Genomic DNA, 21,041 nt, shown 5'->3' on the forward strand with positions numbered 1-21,041 from the left:
TGTAATGTAGGACAGGACAGGTTCTCCAGATTGTCTTTGTAACCCGCTCTCCACTCTGGCCAAGAGATGGGGATCCTAAACAGAGGACCCCCCTATTAACTAACCCAGAATTTCCTAATAATAAGGTATAGGAAAATAAGTTTTCTCAACTGGACAACCACTTGGAATTTTGATACTACATCAGGGCATGTTCTCTGCACAGCTCACCATTGTCACTCGATCTCCTCTGGAATATGTTCCTCAACCAATGATGTCAATGTCATAACTGGCATGGTACAACATCTCTAGGAGGATCCAGCATTGAGTGACTTGGCGGATGTAGACATCATTGGCAGCTATTTGTACAGCATTTAATAATGAGCCTTCAGAGGTTGGCCAGACATAGGTTGGTCATGACGGAGTGAAGATTGGGTTGGATGACCACCAGATCTGATCTTAAATGACTAATTATTGACAGTTTCAAATTTGGCTCCAAAATCCTATGTCGCACGTCTCACAACCTCCCACTACAAAAGACGTAGCCCGGGACCTCATGACCTCATAATAAATAAAACAAGCTATAGATGGAGTGCCAACAGACTGTGGCATATCTACAATAGAGGCAGGGTACACCACCACTATACAGCTATGTTCACACGGAGTATTTTGGGGGAGGAATATCTGCCTCAAAATTCCGTTTGGAAGTTTGAGGCAGATTTTCCTCTCCCTGCACGCCGATTTTCGCGGCGATTTTCGCGCCGTTTTTCGCCCGCGGCCATTGAGCGCCGCGGGCATAAAACACCACGAAATACGCTTTCTCTGCCTCCCATTGAAGTCAATGGGAGGTCAGAGGCGTAAACGCCCGAAGATCGGGCATGTCGCTTCTTTTGACGCCGACGCCTCCCATTGAAATCAATGGGAGGCATTTTAGGGCCGTTTTTGCCGAGTTTTGCGACGCGGTTTCCGCGTCAAAAAACTCGGCAAAATACTCCGTGTGAACTTAGCCCACAACCTGAGGGAAGCTGTGGCTTGGGACCCCTTGGCACTGGGTGTTATCCCTATTCTGTGTGGGGCTGTGTAACACATAATATCCAGTAGAACTGCCAATCTCAGGCTGGGGGATGGGGAGACAAGCTGCACTGGGTTGATATATGTTATTTGAGCTGTTCATGATTGCTAAAGGATCGGTTATCATAAAAACGTATGACAAATGCGGCTATTACATGCACAGCCAGCATCAGCACCAGGCATAACTTGGCACATGTCAGGGTCCACTAAGTTTGGGGTGCCCATGGCTCCTTATAAAATTTTGAGTCACTTTTTAAAACATTATATTACTTATCTTGTACTAACAGGCTATAAATCAGGATCACTACAAGATAAGTAACTCCACCAGCAGAATAGTGAGTGCAGCTCTGGAGTATAATACAGGATGTAACTCAGGATCAGTACAGGATAACTAATGTAATGTATGTATACAGTGACCCCACCAGCAGAATAGTGAGTGCAGCTCTGGAGTATAATACAGGATGTAACGCAGAATCAGTACAGGATAAGTAATGTATGCACACAGTGACTCCACCAGCAGAATAGTGAGTGCAGCTCTGGAGTATAATACAGGATGTAACTCAGGATCAGTACAGGATAAGTCATGTAATGTACGTACACAGTGACTCCACCAGCAGAATAGTGAGTGCAGCTCTGGAGTATAATACAGGATGTAACTCAGGATCAGTAAAGGATAAGTAATGTAATGTATGAACACAGTGACTCCACCAGCAGAATAGTGAGTGCAGCTCTGGAGTATAATACAGGATGTAACTCAGGATCAGTACAGGATAAGTAATGTATATACACAGTGACTCCACCAGCAGAATAGTGAGTGCAGCTCTGGAGTATAATACAGGATGTAACTCAGGATCAGTACAGGATAAGTAATGTATATACACAGTGACTCCACCAGCAGAATAGTGAGTGCAGCTCTGGAGTATAATGCAGGCTGTAACTCAGGACCAGTATAAGATAATTAATGTCAGGCATGTACACAGTGACTCATCTTCTTATGTAGATTAATTCAATATATAAACTGTACAATTGCATATATAGATGGAGCTTTAAAGTTGTTGTCCCCTCTTTCCATATGCCCTCTTATGGGATATGGACATTATACAGTAGTTCCCTGCTGTCAACCCTCTTCTACGTAATAGTGGCTCCCACTTTGGCAGACTTGGCTGGGCCATTCATTTGAGTTGGCACCATGTAATACTACTAGAAATGTACGTACTTGCCGCCACAACTTCCAGAATCTCTGGTCTCAACTGATTGCCAGGATGGATGTTTTTAGAGAAGGGATTATCTTGATGGGACAACCCATTTAATGACAAATCGTTATAGAGATTTTGGGTTGGCATCAACGAGGACAAGATGAATTCCAGACTCCCGGATATAGTTGGCCACTTGGACAACCTTGAGTTTGCAGATACATGGACACTTGAGATTGTCATCCACATAGTTTATCTCTTACTTTTTTTTTTCCCGAATTCTTAAAGGAACAGTGTCACCAAAAATTTTTTTTTTATATCAGTTTGATGTTAGTGTTTTATTAAAAACTTTTGTATTTATTTGTGTGTTTGTGTGTTATTTTTTTTTATTTTTTTACTTTTTCTTCCCTATGGGGGCTGCCATTTTTTTTTCCATTTCTGTATGTGTCGATTAACGACACATACAGACATGGAATACGGCAGCTACAGTCCCATAGTGAATGCGAACGGGGCCCGTTCCATCCACTATGGTGTACGCCGTCTGTGTGGGAACGGCGCATGCGCCGCCCCACACAGTCCAAGTTGAACTGAGCGCCGTCCGGCGCCATTTTCCTGTAGACCGGAAGTCGCGGCTGGACAGTAAGATTACTACTTCCGGTCGCGGCTTCCGGACTTGTGCACTTGGAGCAGCGGCAGCAGACGGAGCGGACGGACCGGAGGGAGCGGCGGCGGCAGGAGCAGGTAAGTGATTTCTATGTATGTTCGTGTTTCAGTGTGTGTTTACTACTGTATGTTAACCTTCTACACTGTGTGTTAGCTCAAAAAATGGCGACACACAGTGTAGGAGGTTTGACCGTTCAATCCCCTTGTTTCTCCCGACACTAGCCAGGATAAAGGAGGGGGAGGATTCTGAGAGCTCACTAGAGCGAGGGATTTTTTTCCAATTTTGCAGCATAAAGCAATGTGGTTGCTTTACCACATGCAATGCTGCAATTTTGGGAATTGCTCCATCTAGTGACCAGTGCTGGGAAATATTATAAATTAGAATCTAATTTATAATATTTCCTGACTCGTGAAAAAAAAAAAAAAATTAGAACAATGTTTAATCACCTACACACTAATTGTTTAACTAAAAAAAAAAAATACATTTTTTGCTAGCAACACATTCCCTTTAAGGATTTTAGACAACCTTCAAACTATCATTGAAACTTCTTCTGAAGGACATGTTCCGAGTCCATAAACTTCAGTCATCACTTATGACGTCTTTGAAGATCGTCTACTCTGGGTCAGCTCTGAATTGACTTTGATAGGAGAAGGTGTTCAAAGAACTTTTGAGTGCTTGTTATTTACTTTGCTTCAAAGGAACCATGTTATTGAATCTGAAATAATGGTGGATGTTTTAGGGCAAGTGGTTGTTTTGAAATTTGTGATCAAAGAAAAAGATTTTGTTTACAAAGTGAAAGAAAACGTTTCCAATGACGAGACCTTCAAAACAAAGCTGTAAACAGATGGAATTAATACTGTAAATTTAGTAAATCTGAATTGTGGGATAGTTCTTGAAGTTGTGTCTAGTTCGCAAAACCTATTTTCAAAAACGTAGAGATTTATGAGTTAATAAAGGAAGGGCCCCCATTAGGACCATCATCTTAGACATAGCAAGGTGTGTCTTCAAAAAGTGTCTCTCTCTCTGGAGGACCCGACATGTCTATTTGAAACACAGACAACACATTGATTTCAGTAGAAATAGTGTAATGCTTCATTTTCCCTGTGGTGGCGCTGCAGGGGAATTGAACACTTGTTCCTTCACAGATTACAGCTGATTACTGGCGGTCCCAGCAATGGGGCATTCTGTGATCTTCTTATCATCAGGAGACCCTTCTAACAAAAAGAAGTTGCCCCATAAAGACAACCCCTGTCCATATTAAAGTCATGAAGGGGGTGTTCCCTGTTTGGCACCCCCTCTTTGAGTAAGAGCAGCTCCCACTTCATAATGGGCACCATACACACTAAAGGGGGTTTTACACTGGGCGATTATCAGGCAGACAAGTATTTATAGAACGCTCGTTGCCGATAATTGCCGTGTGTAAACAGGTCAACGATCAGCAGATGAACGAGCAAACACTCGATCATCTGCTGACCTTATCGTTTTCAAAAAGTGAAATATTATCGTTGTCGGCAGCACATCTTAGTGGGCAAACGGAGATGCGCCGCCGACATGATAATAACGTATGGAGACGAGTGATCGGAGTAACGACCGCTTGGCCCCATCCATTGCTCCGTGGGACAGGAGCAAACGAGCGCCAATCAGCGAGCTATCTCATTGATCGCCGCTCGCTGCACCGGCCAAAATCAGCCGGTGTAATGGGGGCTTTAGAACACTCAGAAATGAGCGGCCATATGCAGCTCCCCCCGATGATAACAACAGATTGCCTTGTTTTTGGCTTCTCTGACCCATGGCAAATAGCAAGTATTATTTGGGGAGGCTTCATTCTAAGAAGAGGTTGTCCAGTTGGGTAAACCCCTCCAAACGAGCACAAAGAGCCAATCTCCTGTGCAACATATCACTTTTTGTGACCTTCCAGTATATATAGCATGTGGTTCAAATAGTGGAAGTGGGACCTAGAAAAAACAAATCCTGCAAAGTACAGACATAATGCGGTGGGTTTGCAAGAAGGAAGACAATCTCATAGGCTACCTTCAGACGAGCCTGTACGTTTTTCCTACATTTCATGTCCATGTGCGTTGCGTATTGGTATCAGTGTGCTTTGCGTGTGGCACGCGTTTTTCAAGACCGTGCAAGCACTTCTTTTTTTATTTTTTATTTCTCTGCTTTTCTATGTAACTGATGCCTGAAACACGGACAGCACATGGATGTCGTCCGTGTGCTGTGCGTGGTTTTCACGCACTTCAATGGACGACTAGGTGCGCGAAAACGCAGCAATATAGGACGTGCAGTGAGTTTCACGCAACAGACACCCACTACGTGAAAACTCACGCATGTATGAACGGCCCCATTGAAATGAATGGGTCTGTGTGCTGTGCGTTGTTTCAACGCGCAGCACGCGGATGAGTATTACGATTGTCTGATTGAGCCCTCAGATTCAGCATACTATGTGTCTGCAGTTTATACAGTGAAATTAGACTTTAAGGCTACATTCACACGAGCGTATCAGAATCACACGCGTAAAAAACGCGCGTGAATCTGGTCCGTGTGTGTCGCATTATGCATCAGTGTGCTCTGCGAGCGGCATGCGTTATTCACGCACTCGTAAAGCACATGAAAACTCGCGCATGTGTGAACGGCCCCATTGAAATCAATGGGTCCGTGTACTGCGTGAGATTTTCATGCGCAGCACACGGACGTTGTTCACGTTCGTGTGGATGGGTCCTAAAGGCTATGTACAGCTTCGAAAGCTATGTTTTTTTTTTTTATATAAAAATGTCTATCAGTGTGTTTGGTGCAACTTTGTAATTACATTTTATTAAAAATTATTTTTACTTTTTGAAATACAGCTGCTTTGTATCCTGTGTACAGAGAAGCTGTATCTAGCACTGAGACCTGAATACGTCAGATTTGCGGCAATGACGGGTTCAGTGACAGCGGGTCCTGCGTTATGAACTTAGATGTGATCTGTAAAAGCTTGATCCTGGATGTCAAAGACACGCAGGACCCGCTTGACACTGAACCCTTCAGTTCTGCTGACACTGAACCCGTCAGTCTTGCTGCCCTGACGGATTCAGGTTTCAGTGCTAGATACAGCTGCTCTGGATACAGGATACAAAGCAGCTGTATCTCAAAAAGTAAAAATCATTTTTTATAAAATGTAATTACAGAGTTGCACCATACACACTGATAGACATTTTTATTATTAAAAAATAATTTAAAAAAAAAATACGCTTTCGAAGGTGTACATAGCCTTTAAGAAACATTTCAAAAGCATGATCAAAACTAAAAGAAGAGAAGGCAAATAATCATATTTGACTTATTCAAGGTTTTGTATTAGGCAGGGGTGTAACTAGGAAAGACTGGGCCCCATAGCAAACTATTAACAGTGCCCTCCCTCCCCTGGGTGCCACACAACCCCCCCTTGTAGATAGTGCCTCCCTGTAGATTCTGCCACACAGCGCCCCCTGTTGATAGCACCACACAGCCCCCCTGTAGATAGCGCCACACAGACCCCTCCTTGTAGATAGTGTCATGAAGCCCCCCTGTAAATAGCGGCATACAGCCCCCCGTAGATAGCGCCACACACTGCCCCCTGCAGATAGCTCCACACAGCCCCCTGTAGATAGTGCCATACAGCCCCCTTGTAGATAGCGCCATACAGCCCGTCCGTAGATAGCGCTATACAGCCCCCCTGTAGATAGCGCCATACAGCACCCCGTAGATCGCGCCACACAGACCCCTCCCTGTAGATTGTGCCATACAGCCCCCCCCGTAGATAGCGCCATACAGCCCCCTGTAGAGAGCGCCATACAGCCCCCCTGTAGATAGCTCCATACAGCCCCCCTGTAGATAGCGCCATACAGCACCCCGTAGATCGCGCCGCAGAGACCCCTCCCTGTAGATTGTGCCATACAGCCCCCCCGTAGATAGCGCCATACAGCCCCCTGTAGAGAGCGCCATACAGCCCCCCTGTAGATAGCTCCATACAGCCCCCCTGTAGATAGCGCCATACAGCCCCCCGTAGATAGCGCCATACAGCCCCCCATAGATAGCGCCACACAGACTCCTTCCTGTAGATAGCGCCATACAGCCCGCCCGTAGATAGCACCATACAGCCCCCCCTGTAGATAGAGCTATACAGCCCCCCTGTAGATATCGCCATACAGCCCCCCTGTAGATAGCGCCATACAGCCCGCCCGTAGATAGCACCATACAGCCCCCCCTGTAGATATCGCCATACAGCCCCCCCTGTAGATAGCGCCATACAGCTCGCCCGTAGATAGCACCATACAGCCCACCTGTAGATAGCGCTATACAGCCCCCTGTAGATATTGCCATACAGCCCCTCTGTAGATAGCGCCATACAGCCCCCCTGTAGATAGCGCCATACAGCCCGCCCGTAGATAGCACCATACAGCCCCCCTGTAGATAGCGCTATACAGCCCCCCCTGTAGATAGCGCCATACAGCCCCCCCTGTAGATAGCGCCATACAGCTCGCCCGTAGATAGCAACATACAGCCCCCCTGTAGATATCGCCATACAGCCCCCTGTAGATAGCGCCATACAGCCCCCCTGTAGATAGCGCCATACAGCCCCCATGTAGATTGTGCCATACAGCCCCCCTGTAGATAGCGCTATACAGCCCCCCTGTAGATAACGCCATACAGTCCCCCTGTAGATAACGTCATACAGCCCCCCTGTACATAACGCCATACAGTCCCCCTGTACATAACGCTATACAGCCCCTCCCCTGTAGATAACGCCATACAGCCCCCCTGTACATAACGCCATACAGACCCCCCTGTACATAACGCCATACAGACCCCCCTGTACATAACGCTATACAGCCCCTCCCCTGTAGATAACGCCATACAGCCCCCCTGTAGATAACGTCATACAGCCCCCCTGTACATAACGCCATTCAGCCCCCCTGTAGATAACGTCACACAGCCCCCCCTGTACATAACGCCATACAGCCCCCCTGTATATAACACCATATAGCCCCTCCCCTGTAGATAACGTCATACAGCCCCCCTGTACATAACGCCATTCAGCCCCCCTGTAGATAACGTCACACAGCCCCCCTGTACATAACGCCATACAGCCCCCCTGTATATAACACCATATAGCCCCTCCCCTGTAGATAACGTCATACAGCCCCCCTGTACATAACGCCATACAGCTCCCCTGTATATAACACCATATAGCCCCTCCCCTGTAGATAACGTCATACAGCCCCCCTGTACATAACGCCATACAGCTCCCCTGTATATAACACCATATAGCCCCTCCCCTGTAGATAGCGCCATACAGCCCCCCCTGTACATAACGCCATACAGCCCCCCCGTACATAACGCCATACAGCCCCCCTGTATATAACACCATATAGCCCCTCCCCTGTAGATAACGTCATACAGCCCCCCCTGTACATAACGCTATACAGCCCCTCCCCTGTAGATAACGTCATACAGCCCCCCTGTACATAACGCTATACAGCCCCTCCCCTGTAGATAACGTCATACAGCCCCCCCTGTAGATAACGCCATACAGCCCTCCCCCTGTATATAACACCATATAGCCCCTCCCCTGTAGATAATGCCATACAGATCCAACCCCACAAAAAAAAAAACACAGCGGGCGGCACGGCCCCCCTCATGCCGCGGGTCCTGTAGCAGCCGCTATGGCTTCTACAGCGGTAGTTACGCCACTGGTATTAGGATTCGATGAATCGGTATCGGTATAATCAGATGAATAAATGATCTTTATAGCTGCATATTCATGAACCGTGTGGATAACGCAACGTGGACTCAATCCGATCCTGAACTTTGGAAGTCACCTACATAGTGAGAGCTGATGTCAGCCATTGTACTGATATTATCTCATCATGTCGAGCTCTTGGAAGTCGTATGTGAAGATCTGGGATAACAATCTCACGTCTGGCTGAATTACAACTTGTCCCGGATCCAGAAACCCTCCTGAGCTATTTCACATGATATCCCAGTCTTCCCGTATACTAGTAGAGTAGTGGGAGGCAAATAAACTCATAGTCATTTAGTTACAGGGTCTCCTAGAAACATTGTGGGGAGGGGGTTTTGAGTGGGTGCCAATATTTTATATATAGTTTATGTAAATAAGGCTTACAAGTTAAGAAAAAAACAGATGCAACTTACTTTCAATGTCTCATCATTTTCAAGATCTCTATTGGCTGTCAGTGAATAGAACCACTCGTTTATAGCCAGAGGGTTTTCTACAACTGTATCCACTTTAGACAATCCTCTGTGATATACATAAGCAATACAAATCTGTCTTCTGATAGTTTGTTACAATGTATCAGTCTGGAGTCAAGGCCATTGAGGATTGTTAAGGGCCAGTTCACACTGAGTTTTTTTGCCGTGTTTTTTGCATTGTTTTTCAGCCACGGCTACTGAGGTAAAAAAATGCCGCAAAAAACGCCATCTCTGACTCCAATTGATGTCAATGGGAGGTCAGAGATGGAAATGCAGGAAGAAAGAGCATTTTCGCTTTTTTTGCCGCAAGCGTTTTTTTCTGAAATCAATGGAAGGCGAATTCGGACGTTTTTGGAGCGGTATCCGACGCGGTTTCCGACGTGGTTTCCGCGTCAAAAACGGCATCAGAAAACTCTGTGTGAACTAGGCCTTGGACCGGATATAAGTGTAGGAAACGATCAACTGTGAGAAGTATTAGGTCTATGCTGGTTTTCAGCCTGGATGTAAAGAAGAATGTTGCCGTTCACTGACAGCAAGCAGAGGTCTTGAAAATGATAAGGCATTAAAGCACAAAGTATATAAGAAATTTGCAAAACATTTTATTAAACAATGACTAAAATGTATTTACATAAACCTATTTTATGAAGAAGTCATTTGAAATTCCTTAAAAAGTTTTGAAAAGTTACACCCATCCTTCAGTGGACGGCAATGGAAAATACTTTCTAAAACCAAACCAGAAATATTTGAGCATGTCCATAATATTATTCCAATCGGATCCTGCAGATATTACTATTTGCTTTCTTTTTGCCACCAGAGTCCGTTCAATCATAAAGTACTTATTAAATGTGAAGTTACATTGAATTGTTTATTATGAATCCAAAATTCTAGGAATTTTACCAGTGTCCCAGTCGTCTATTTTAAAGGCACTTTAACTTAAAGGGGTGAGATGAGATAAGAAAAAGAGAATCTGCATTTTCCCCCCCAAAACAGCACCCCCCTTGCCCATGGGCTGTGTCTGGTATTGCATGTCTGCCACATTCACTTGGGGGAAGCTCAATTTGTGCTCCAGATATCTCCTACCTTCAGTTTATGGGATGCTGTCAGCTAACATTGTCAGCCACGAAGCTTTTTGTAGGTGACCTGGTAATACAGAGTGTCCTCCCTCTCTAAGTTCTCCCTGGAAGTCAATCAAAATAAGAGACCCCTCCCTTAATCCTTGGGCAGAAACATAACTAATTGAATCTAGGTCTGTAGTGTGTTTACAGTAGTGTACATATAAAAGAGGGGACCCCATAGCAATGATCAAACGTTTGGCCACCCAGGACAGAAGGGTCTGTTTTTTTGTTTGCCCCTCAGTGCCCCTTTGATAACCCTTGGGTCTATTCCCTGCCCTCTTGTTTTCTAATAGTCCCTCTAAAGTCCTGCACAAGTTCTAACCACCCAATAGAAAATCTGATGGGACCAGTCAGGACTATGGGATAGCTGGCACTCCTAGGTGGCACTCTTACTGGCCATTGTAGTGGCACCGTGGCTGTTGACCTACTGGTGCTGTTTTGGATCTCCTTGGCTTGGTGGCACTAAAGTTTGTTGATCCTACGCAACGTAACTACATCTTATCCATCAGAGCGTGGTCATTGACTGGTGATGTACCGAGGCTGGACTGGGGCCCGGGGGTTTCAGTTGCCCCTCTGTATATAGACGATATTCACCAACAGGGTGAGAATCTAACAAATTTATACTTCGAAACCTGTTGTCACCGAACTGTGGCGGCTGCTACCAACACCGAGGAACTTCTCTGTACTTAGCTTTTCCATGACTCTACTGAGACTGAATGTTTCCAAGACTCCGGTCACCGGCCCCGTGTCACCCTGCTGCAAACTTTACAACAGTGACAGAAATCATGACACTAAATCTAAAGTGTGACTCAGGCCACTTCACCCGGCAATATTTATTAATATTATATCAGTATTGTTAGCCAAAACCAGGAGTGGAAGCTACACAGAGAAGAAGTGAATAGAAAGGTGTGCACCTATTCTGTGTAGGGTCAACTCCTTGTTATCTATCTATCTATCTATCTATCTATCTATCTATCTATCTATCTATCTATCTATCTATCTATCTATCTATCTATCTATCTATCTATCTATCTATCTATCTATCTATCTATCTCATATCTATCTATCTATCTATCTATCTATCTATCTATCTATCTATCTATCTATCTATCTATCTATCTATCTATCTATCTATCTATCTATCTCATATCTATCTATCTATCTATCTATCTATCTATCTATCTATCTATCTATCTATTCTATTGTTCTCTGTTATCAGTGATTTCTGACTATAAGCATCTTCATTAATGACAGAAAATCTAGTAAAATATCTGCCCAAAAATATCCCATACTGTATGGGAGACTGATATTAGTAGCTGTTCCATAAGCCGTCGACTTTAGATTAACTACTATTCCACATACTTGCGTACTTTAGAGAGATATGCCTCTCCCCGAAAAATATAAGGGGCGCCCAAAATGCCCCAACCTAATGCTATTGAACACATAATAGTGCCAGCCACCGTGCCCCATAATAGTGCCAGACAGTGTTTCTATAATATTGATAGTCACAGTTTTCTCTTAACAGTGCCTGCCACAGTGCCCCTATAACAGTGCCTGCCACAGTGCCCCTATAACAGTGCCTGCCACAGTGCCCCTATAACAGTGCCATCCCCAGTGCCCCCAAAATACTGCCCCAAAATAGCAACATCAACAGTGCCCCCAGTGAAGTGTCAACTTCATTGCCTCCTTAATATCAGGGGTAAGAGCTCATAGGTTACAGAAGAGAATACTCATTATTAAATTAAGTCCTCTGCGGTGTAAAGAAGAAGAAATAGTTCATTGGCAATATTAGCTCTGCTGCATCTTGTATGTTTGCAGTAACAAAATCATCTTAGTATCTGTTTCATGAGATATAAAAAAAACATCCCCGGGGTCTTCCTGGATATAATCAGTGATGACAGCCGACTGCTTGAAGCCTAAGGTAGGAATGTAATAAAATGCTTTAGGAAACCAGTGTATAATCACTACCTGAAGGCCTCGGTCCTCCCTACATCTGACTTTCTTTGAAGATAAGTCAAGTTTCACTGTAACTTTTTGATGAAGTCTTTTGGTGCCAGAGGGACTTGAGAAATGTGACCCACTGAGCCGTGTCTTCCTCACTTTTTACAGGGTCTTTGAAGTGAGAACAGGATGTAAACAGACACTTAAACCTGCCTTTAATTTTCCCCTTAGATAAACACCCTATTTCGACATTGATGGCCCTACAGTAGTCAGCAGGAGACACTCATCACACGTTCCTCTGAATACCCAGTGACTAATTGTAATTAAATGGGAAGGTGGACAGAAGAATATGATCAAGGAGAAGAAAATACTCAAGATTAACCTTAATTATATCCTATCATACTTCCAGAAGTGTTGGTTTGGATGTCTACACATAGTTGACCAGATCTTAGTAGAGGCCTACAGAAATTGCATATAGGCGGCGGCAAAAAGTGGTGGACAGAATTGTTGGGAGTTCTTGGAACTTTATTGCTCAGGTTAAACAAATAATGTAGTCTTTAATTAGCTATGAGGACATGTGTTTCTTTAATTAGGCGTCTACTGTTTAGGGTTGGCATGCTGGTGGTAAAAATTGATTGTGGGGCAGGTTGTAGGTCCATCAAAGTCAACTTAGTCTTCAGATGGCAATATACATTAGACTAACGTCGGTCAAACCTGCGGATTTCGGCAGGACCAGCCGACTATCTAATGTGATTTGGATGTTTGGTCGACGTTCGTTCGGTAGGTGTCTACTGTAGCCTACTGTTTAGGGTTGTCAGGCTGGTGGCAAAAAATGGTTGTGGGGCAAGCTGTAGGTCCATCTAAGTCAACTTAGTCTTCAGATGGCCATGTACATTAGACTAACGTCGGTCAAACCTGCGGATTTCGGTGGGACCAGCCAATAATCTTATGTGAATTGGATGTTCGGTCGACATTCGTTCGGTAGGTGTCGGGAAAAAAAAGGTTCGGCATGTTGAATTTCAACATGCCTTATGCTTTGTTCTCAAGAGAGATACGTTTCCACCAGAGGGGTCTGGCAGCGGCTTATTCCCCTTTCCCCATTGGGACGGTGGACTGGGGGAGGTCGGGAGCAATAGCTGTTGGCCGAACGAGTGATCGTCCAACATCTATTGATGGTGTATGGCATCTTTTACTTCTGTTATCGGTGGGGAACCACTACGTGAATGCCTTACAGTGTGCCCAGTGAATTGCCCCAGAGCTGTGGGTTAGCTACACCTAGAAACACAATTAATTTTTATCTCAAGATGGTCGTACGGCCATACGGCCCAATTTTTCGGTCTGATACAACGATTGCGAATAATTATGCCACACATGGTGGAGACCAAGCCTGATATTGAACACAGATGATCTCTGATAGGAAGGGAAGAGCCTTCTATGGTTGACTTTAAAGACCACCCATATAGATGTATAGAATTAGGCTTGGCAAGGAACAAATGTGGAGTCCAGGATATGGGGTCGGGAGAGCATAAGCCCACCTTTGCCACCTGACCTTTTAACAGCCTTTGGCAATCCCAGCCAAAGGCCACAAGTATCTTTAGAATGATCTAAACATGGCCATAGACAAAAGGTATCTACCCTCCAAACATACAGATTATTTTTATGAAGGCCAGACACCCCTGGTACCCCCAAGGTATCAGACAATGAAAATCTAACATGGCAGATCTACTTTTCCTTCATGAACCAATGAATACAGACTATTGCCTACAGGAAGTTTTCGGTTATTGCGAGTTGTCCCCATTCCAGTCTGAACCTATGATTATCTAGAAAAAACTTGAAGACATAGATGTAAATGATTAAATTTTTGAAGCCATGGATGACCACTATATACCACTTGCCCTATCGGTGTTACTTTGACTTTTCTAGTCCTACGTACAGAGTTTACATTCACCTTTGTTTAAGATTTCAGGTTCCAAAAAGCTTCATTTGAACACAATTTCATGATTGTACAATTGAAGCTCATAGTTCTTCTGTGTTATGAGGCTGGGTGGACTATAGGCTCACAAACTGTTGAGGACCAGTTGTGATTGATACATATACCATTGGTTAGGAGTCTCACTAAAGATGGCCATACACATGAGATCATTTTTGGTCGAAGACTTTGGTGGAATCGGCCGATTATCTAATGTGTATCCCAACTCTTCTTCAAGAGCGGGTTTCGGGAAAGAAAGAAGGATCGGGCATGTTGGATTTCAAGATCCCCGATCCTTTATTCCTGCAGAATATGAGCCACTGCCAGAGAAGTCTAGCAGCAGCTTATTCCCCTCTCCCCATTGGAAACAAATGCATGCTTGGCCAAAGTCGGTGGCGGAGTCGGGTGGAATTGCTTTCAACTATACCCAACAGCTATCTTAAGTCTATGGCCACTGCCAAGGTCTACGAGGAATAGGTAGGCCTCCCCCACTTCTGACAACAATTTTTCTACAGCTAGAACAATTTTTCTTACAATTTTCAAAATTGACGAATCCCAGTTTGCATGGTATGATTTCCCAGTGGAAAAAAAAATTCCAATTCCAGTAGAGATTCCTGACGGACAAAACGGTGTACCATGGATCAAAAAGGATCAATTATTTTCTCATAGTTATTGGTTGCATGGTCTCAAGTTTAGACGTGTCCTTGAATTACAATGGTCGAATGGGGTAGGTCTGTAATCTACGACCCCAATAATGCCCCAAAAAAAGAGATCCTACTACTTGACAAAGGCATAATGTGAAGCTCCTGGTCATCCATGTAAAATCTGTAACAGGGTCATTTATGGTACTGGTCTTTTCACATGGGGCAGAGAAACTTTTTGGGCTCCCTCACGATCAAGGACCGTACCCTCTGCAACCCCTATAGCTAAACCCCTGCTATTTAATAAATGGCTGGACAACTTCAGGTATGATCTGGTTTTTCAATCTGGTCTATTTCTGTAGACGGGAACAGTTTATAACACGAACCTACTCATTTAATGCCTGGCACTCGCTCTATGGAAGCCAAAGGGTTTCCATGTTTGGTCAGTACCAAATCCACAAGTCAAAGGCGTCTGACCATTTGCCCTGTACCAGGACCCAATCATTTAGGGCAAGGGTCCCAGATCCACAACAAAAAGACACTAGGGAGGTCCTATTTAAAGGGAACGACTCTTTATCAGATTGGTTATTGCCATACTGTATGCCCATATTCCTAGGTGAATGGAGGGTGCTACCCCCTGAAAACCCCCAATGTCTAAAATCAAGAGATAATACAGATATTCAGAATCCCAAGGAGGAGTGGAAGGAGTATATAGGACATGGTTTTCTTATCATGAGCTGATACCCATTTATGCATCAGAGGACAGTACAGTTCCATAGTTTGACTTAGAGTTAGTCGTCTTAGTGTTTTCAATGTTCTGTAACACACAAAAGCAACATATACCCATACCTTGTATCTGGACTACGATATGTATATTTATCTCCACCCATTATTTTTATAGTGCCAACGTATTCTGTAGCACAGTATACAGAATGGTCTCACATCTCACTGTCTAATTTCCGTATGTCATGTATAAATATAGGGCCAATGTAGGGCCAATCTTAAAGAAACACATATAACTTTGGCATTTTTTTGGGGAAATGCATACAAACATAGAATGAACGTGCAAACTGTGGTTTTACATAGGGCTTCACAAAAACAAACTCAGCTCTGCTACATCTGTGTATATTAACATTATAATGTGGGATATATCATAGAACAGAGAGTTTCTGCACAGAAAATCTACATCCCCCCCAGATGTTTAAGCAAAGACTTATTGGAAAAAGTGACACTGGGTATAACACATGGGACAGAGTATACGCAACCGTATCCAACAGTGCAGGACAGGGACATAGGATTCCATGAATTTCCTGTATACAATAATGATGGTGACATCTCAGAGCTGCGCACTACTGTGCTCTGGGGGACATGAGTTTAGTAATTCATTACAGTTAAAAGAAGTATCATACAGATGTAGCAGTGCTGAATTTGTTTTTCCCTTAGGATTGCTCCATTTTTATGTTGTGATGGGTTTTTGTTCAGTCCTATGTAGAAAGACAGACAATGGATTGCAATAACACAATAAGTTGTGCCAAATGACCCTATCAGCTCTGCTACATCTCTAAAATTAATAGTGAGATTAGATGGAGACAAGTGGAATACCTAAGAAAGAAAAGATTACGTTTTCATAAAAGATTCAGATACCAGGGATTATTCTACTAAGGAAGCCTGCATAACCTGTTACTAGTGATACTATTTAGATTGCAAGCTCTTGGGGATAGCCGTTTCCAGAAACACCTCTCAGCATATCTCACCACTTGGCAACCAGTAGAGGATTTTGGTGAGAGTCCCAGGTCATGTAGCTGGGTTGCACGGAGTATTGTTTAGATTGTAAGCTCTTGGGGACAGCTATTTTACTACCGTTATCAGCCTCCATAAATTTCCTGAATGGATTAAACTTTCTATTGGCCGAGACAAAAATCTCATAGAAGAAAATGCTAAGAATACAAGAAAAGTTTTGAATTCCTCCGAGGAATGACATCTTAATGCAGATCGCAGCCGGACAATGAAGAAGTCACGCTGCTGTTTACTTATTAACTCGAAGGATTTCTCCCAATTCCACAATCAAAAAATTGCCCAATGAAGATGTCTCCAGGGGCAATTGCCGGATCCTCCCTGCCCCTTTTGCCCTTCTCTGGACTCACCTCTATTAAGTAGAAAGGGGAGAAGACTCAGTAGCAGCATCGTTTCTGGAAGACTCATTCTGAAATACAGGGAATGAGACCTGGAATTGGGATCAGTCTGAGCTCAGCTATGGGAGTGTAGGAGGAGCGGGAGGAAAAAGTCTACACGAGGAGGCAGGGACATTCAAAAACAGCAGGAGAGAGGGCTGCCCTCCTCTCCAAAATCCTCTTCCCTGCAAGCACATAGGAGGGGTCTGAGGAGGGGGGACAGATCCGAATGATACACAATCCAAAAATCAGTGCAAAATCAACACCTAGAACATCAATATGTGTGTCGTGTGTTCTAGAACCTTTGGCGTGCTGGTGTCACTTTCCAAAAAGTTTCTGTAGGACTAATCCTATGATCTGGTTAGGCTGGTGCACACTTTTTTGCTCTTTAACAAATCAAGTGACTGAAAACCAGATGACATCAGTTTTTGAACCCATTACCCAGGGGCACTGCCAAACTTTTACAACACCCGGAGCATCATTGTGTGGTATATAGCGCCCCATGCTGCTTGTCAAATTCTGTTTAGGTATGAACCAGGCCTTTGTCCAACCTCCAAATTATTTCCCACAATCGTAAATACATCTATAAATGGATGTTTAGTCGTTTATTATACCTTGAAATAATAACATCATACGGTGACCATATAATATCACCATTCAGTGTCCGACCAATAGCGCCATACAGTATTGAATAATACCACCATACAGTGTCCAAATCATACTGCTATACAGTATCGAAAAATAATATTACCATGCAGTGTCCAACTAATCCTAAATAATACTGCCATACATTGTTAAAATAATCCCAAATAATACAGTACTGAATAATAATGCCTCCATACAGTGACTGAACAATAGCGCAATACAGTATTGAATAATAATACCAACAAGACAGTGCCCAAATAATACTGCCATACAGTATCGAACAATAGCGCCATACAGTGATCAAATAATATTGCCCTATAGTGACAGATAAAATGGCCATCAAATTCCAACTGATAACAGACATTGTAGAAACTACAGCAACGTTGTCTAACTATATCTATCTATCTATCTATCTATCTATCTATCTCATATCTATCTATCTATCTATCTATCTATCTATCTATCTATCTATCTATCTATCTATCTATCTATCTATCTATCTATCTATCTATCTATCTATCTATCTATCTATCTATCTATCTATCTATCTATCTCATATCTATCTATCTCTCTCATATCTATCTATCTATCTATCTCATATCTATCTATCTATCTATCTATCTATCTATCTATCTATCTATCTATCTATCTATCTATCTATCTATCTATCTATCTATCTCATATCTATCTATCTATCTATCTATCTATCTATCTATCTATCTATCTATCTATCTATCTATCTATCTATGTATCTATCTATCTATCTATCTATCTATCTATCTATCTATCTATCTATCTATCTATCTATCTATCTATCTATCTATCTATCTATCTATATATCTCATATCTATCTATCTATCTCATATCTATCTATCTATCTATCTATCTATCTATCTATCTATCTATCTATCTATCTATCTATCTATCTATCTATCTCTCTCTCTCATATCTATCTATCTATCTATCTATCTATCTATCTATCTATCTATCTATCTATCTATCTATCTATCTCCTATCTATCTATCTATCTATCTATCTATCTATCTATCTATCTATCTATCTATCTATCTATCTATCTATCTATCTATCTATCTATCTATCATCTATCTATCTATCTATCTATCTATCTATCTATCTATCTATCTATCTATCTATCTATCTATCTATCTATCTATCTATCTATCTATCTATATATCTCATATCTATCTATCTCATATCTATCTATCTATCTATCTATCTATCTATCTATCTATCTATCTATCTATCTATCTATCTATCTATCTATCTATCTATCTATCTATCTATCTATCTATCTATCTATCTATCTATCTATCTATCTATATATCTCATATCTATCTATCTATCTCATATCTATCTATCTATCTATCTATCTATCTATCTATCTATCTATCTATCTATCTATCTATCTATCTATCTATCTATCTATCTATCTATCTATCTATCTATCTAAATCTGTTATATAATCTGTTGACTTTAGTTTTACTACTATTCCACGTACTTTCCTACTTCAGGCAGATGAGAACATATTCAGACGCCTGCATCACCCCATAAAATATCAGTAATGCCTAAAATGCCCCAACCTATTGCCCTTGAACACATAACAGTGCCAGACACAGTACTCCATTAACAGTGCCAGTCAGTGCCCTCATAATAGTGACAGTCAAGGTGCCATCCACAGTGATCCCATAACAGTGCCAGCCATAATGCCCCTATAATAGTGCTAGGCTCAGTGCCCTCATAATAGTGCTAGCCACAGTGCCCCATAACAGTGCAAGCCACAATATCCCCATGACAGCACCAGACACAATGCCTCCAACAGTGACATCCACAGTAACCCCATGACAGCGCCAGACAAAGTACCCCCTAACAGTAACAGCCACAGAGCCTCTAAAACAGTAACAGCCAGAGTGCCCCTTAAATCAGTGCCCCCCAACTAGTGACGTCAACAGTGCCCCCCCCCCTACACTAGCCTTGGTAGAAATATCCTTTCTCACAAAGCCAAGTTATTCCTCATACAGCGGCCTCTTCTTCTTGATCTACAGTATGGCCCAATGAGGGGTTTACAAAAAGTTCAGACATCATGGACCAATCATGAGAAGTTTTGCAGAAGATCAGAATACTATTGGCTGGCAGCTTACTAGAGATATACCAATCAGTTCTTTCGTTTTTCAGATAATCGTCTTCCTTTGGGAATTGTTCTTCAGATTCGCATTTGGGGGGTAAAGGTGATAACATGGACTGCAAATATGGCTGTGAGAATTACGACCCCAATGGAAATATTCATAGAACAGGAGCCCCTCCATGAATGACTATAGTCTACTTTTTCTACTTTTCCAAACAAAACCGTATGTACCATAGGGGCATCCCATGCGGCTGCTATGTGGCCCCCGAAGAGAGGGGGCCCAGCCCAGGTTGTCGGCCACCCTTATTTAAATGGGTGGTGAGAACCTGTACAAGGACCCCACTCAACAGGGTGTTGTCGAAGGAGGTCGGGGCAAACAGGCACCAAGTCCTCCTGTGTCATGTGGTTAAGGGCGTGGGAATGCTACCCATCTCCAGAAGGGGGCCCTATTGTAATCTTTACTATGGGGACCCTTACTTCTTTGTATAGCCCGGCTCTCAAGTGACAAAGAAAAGAAATCGACTTGTGATTCCAAATCCCCCATAAGACTCAGATCCGCTGTTTGTGTCTCCATAGGCGGCAGCTACCTCTTTATACTCGGTGAACCTGAAAGAAAGAACACGCACGGCTTCTGTATTAGGACTGAATGTGCAAATAGTCTCCTGGCTCACGAGCAACATTTAATTCACTCAAGCTGTTTCCGTGTGGTGTGTGTGACTTCAGCTTTGCCCTCAGTTGAAAGGCAGCCTGGAATTTACTACCCATTGCCCTGAACTGAATCATATGTATGAGCTGGAGATCTTTTTTCCCCTCATTTTTTAGTGCTAATACTGAAGCGCGCCATAGACGTAACAATAACGATAATCGGACTATTTATTCAGCCAATTACGTCCCAATATGGAAACCCATTAAAACTTTAGATCTATTGGGGGAAAACTTCCCTTCCCTATGGCAAGCATAAAATCAATGGATACCCATATTCTAACCTCTTGATTGCCCCCTGATGGCAGATGGGTTAGAAGTTTATGGAACTGGCTTGACTTACTCTCTACCAATTGAAATAATCATGCACATGAAGGGGTGTAGCTATAGCAGATGGGCCCTGGAGCCTAAGGGGGCCCAAATGTCCCTCGGCCACATAAGAAGACACCAGTATTATAAATGGCACATGGTAGGTGGGGTCCTTGTTACAGATTTTGCCTTGGGGCCCAAGTTACACCTCTGGTGAACGCACATGTTTATGGGGAGGTTGGAGGAAATGACCTATAGACCAGCTATTTT

The 21,041-nt window shown here is 43.1% G+C and overlaps 1 protein-coding gene across 2 annotated transcripts in view; it reads right to left on the bottom strand.

The window, feature by feature from the left end:
- FBLN1 (fibulin 1) overlaps nucleotides 1-17,049 on the bottom strand; it is a 57,806-nt gene extending 40,757 nt beyond the window's left edge. For both annotated transcript variants that reach the window (XM_075855940.1, XM_075855941.1), the window contains exon 1: nucleotides 16,946-17,049. In XM_075855940.1, coding sequence (XP_075712055.1) covers nucleotides 16,946-17,003 — 58 coding nt within the window. In that variant the 5' untranslated portion in view covers nucleotides 17,004-17,049. The remainder of the gene's footprint in view (nucleotides 1-16,945) is intronic.
- Between the last annotated feature and the right edge of the window lie 3,992 nt (nucleotides 17,050-21,041).

This window comes from Rhinoderma darwinii, chromosome 3 (genome assembly GCF_050947455.1).
Source record: "Rhinoderma darwinii isolate aRhiDar2 chromosome 3, aRhiDar2.hap1, whole genome shotgun sequence".
NCBI classification, from domain to species: Eukaryota; Metazoa; Chordata; class Amphibia; order Anura; family Rhinodermatidae; genus Rhinoderma; species Rhinoderma darwinii.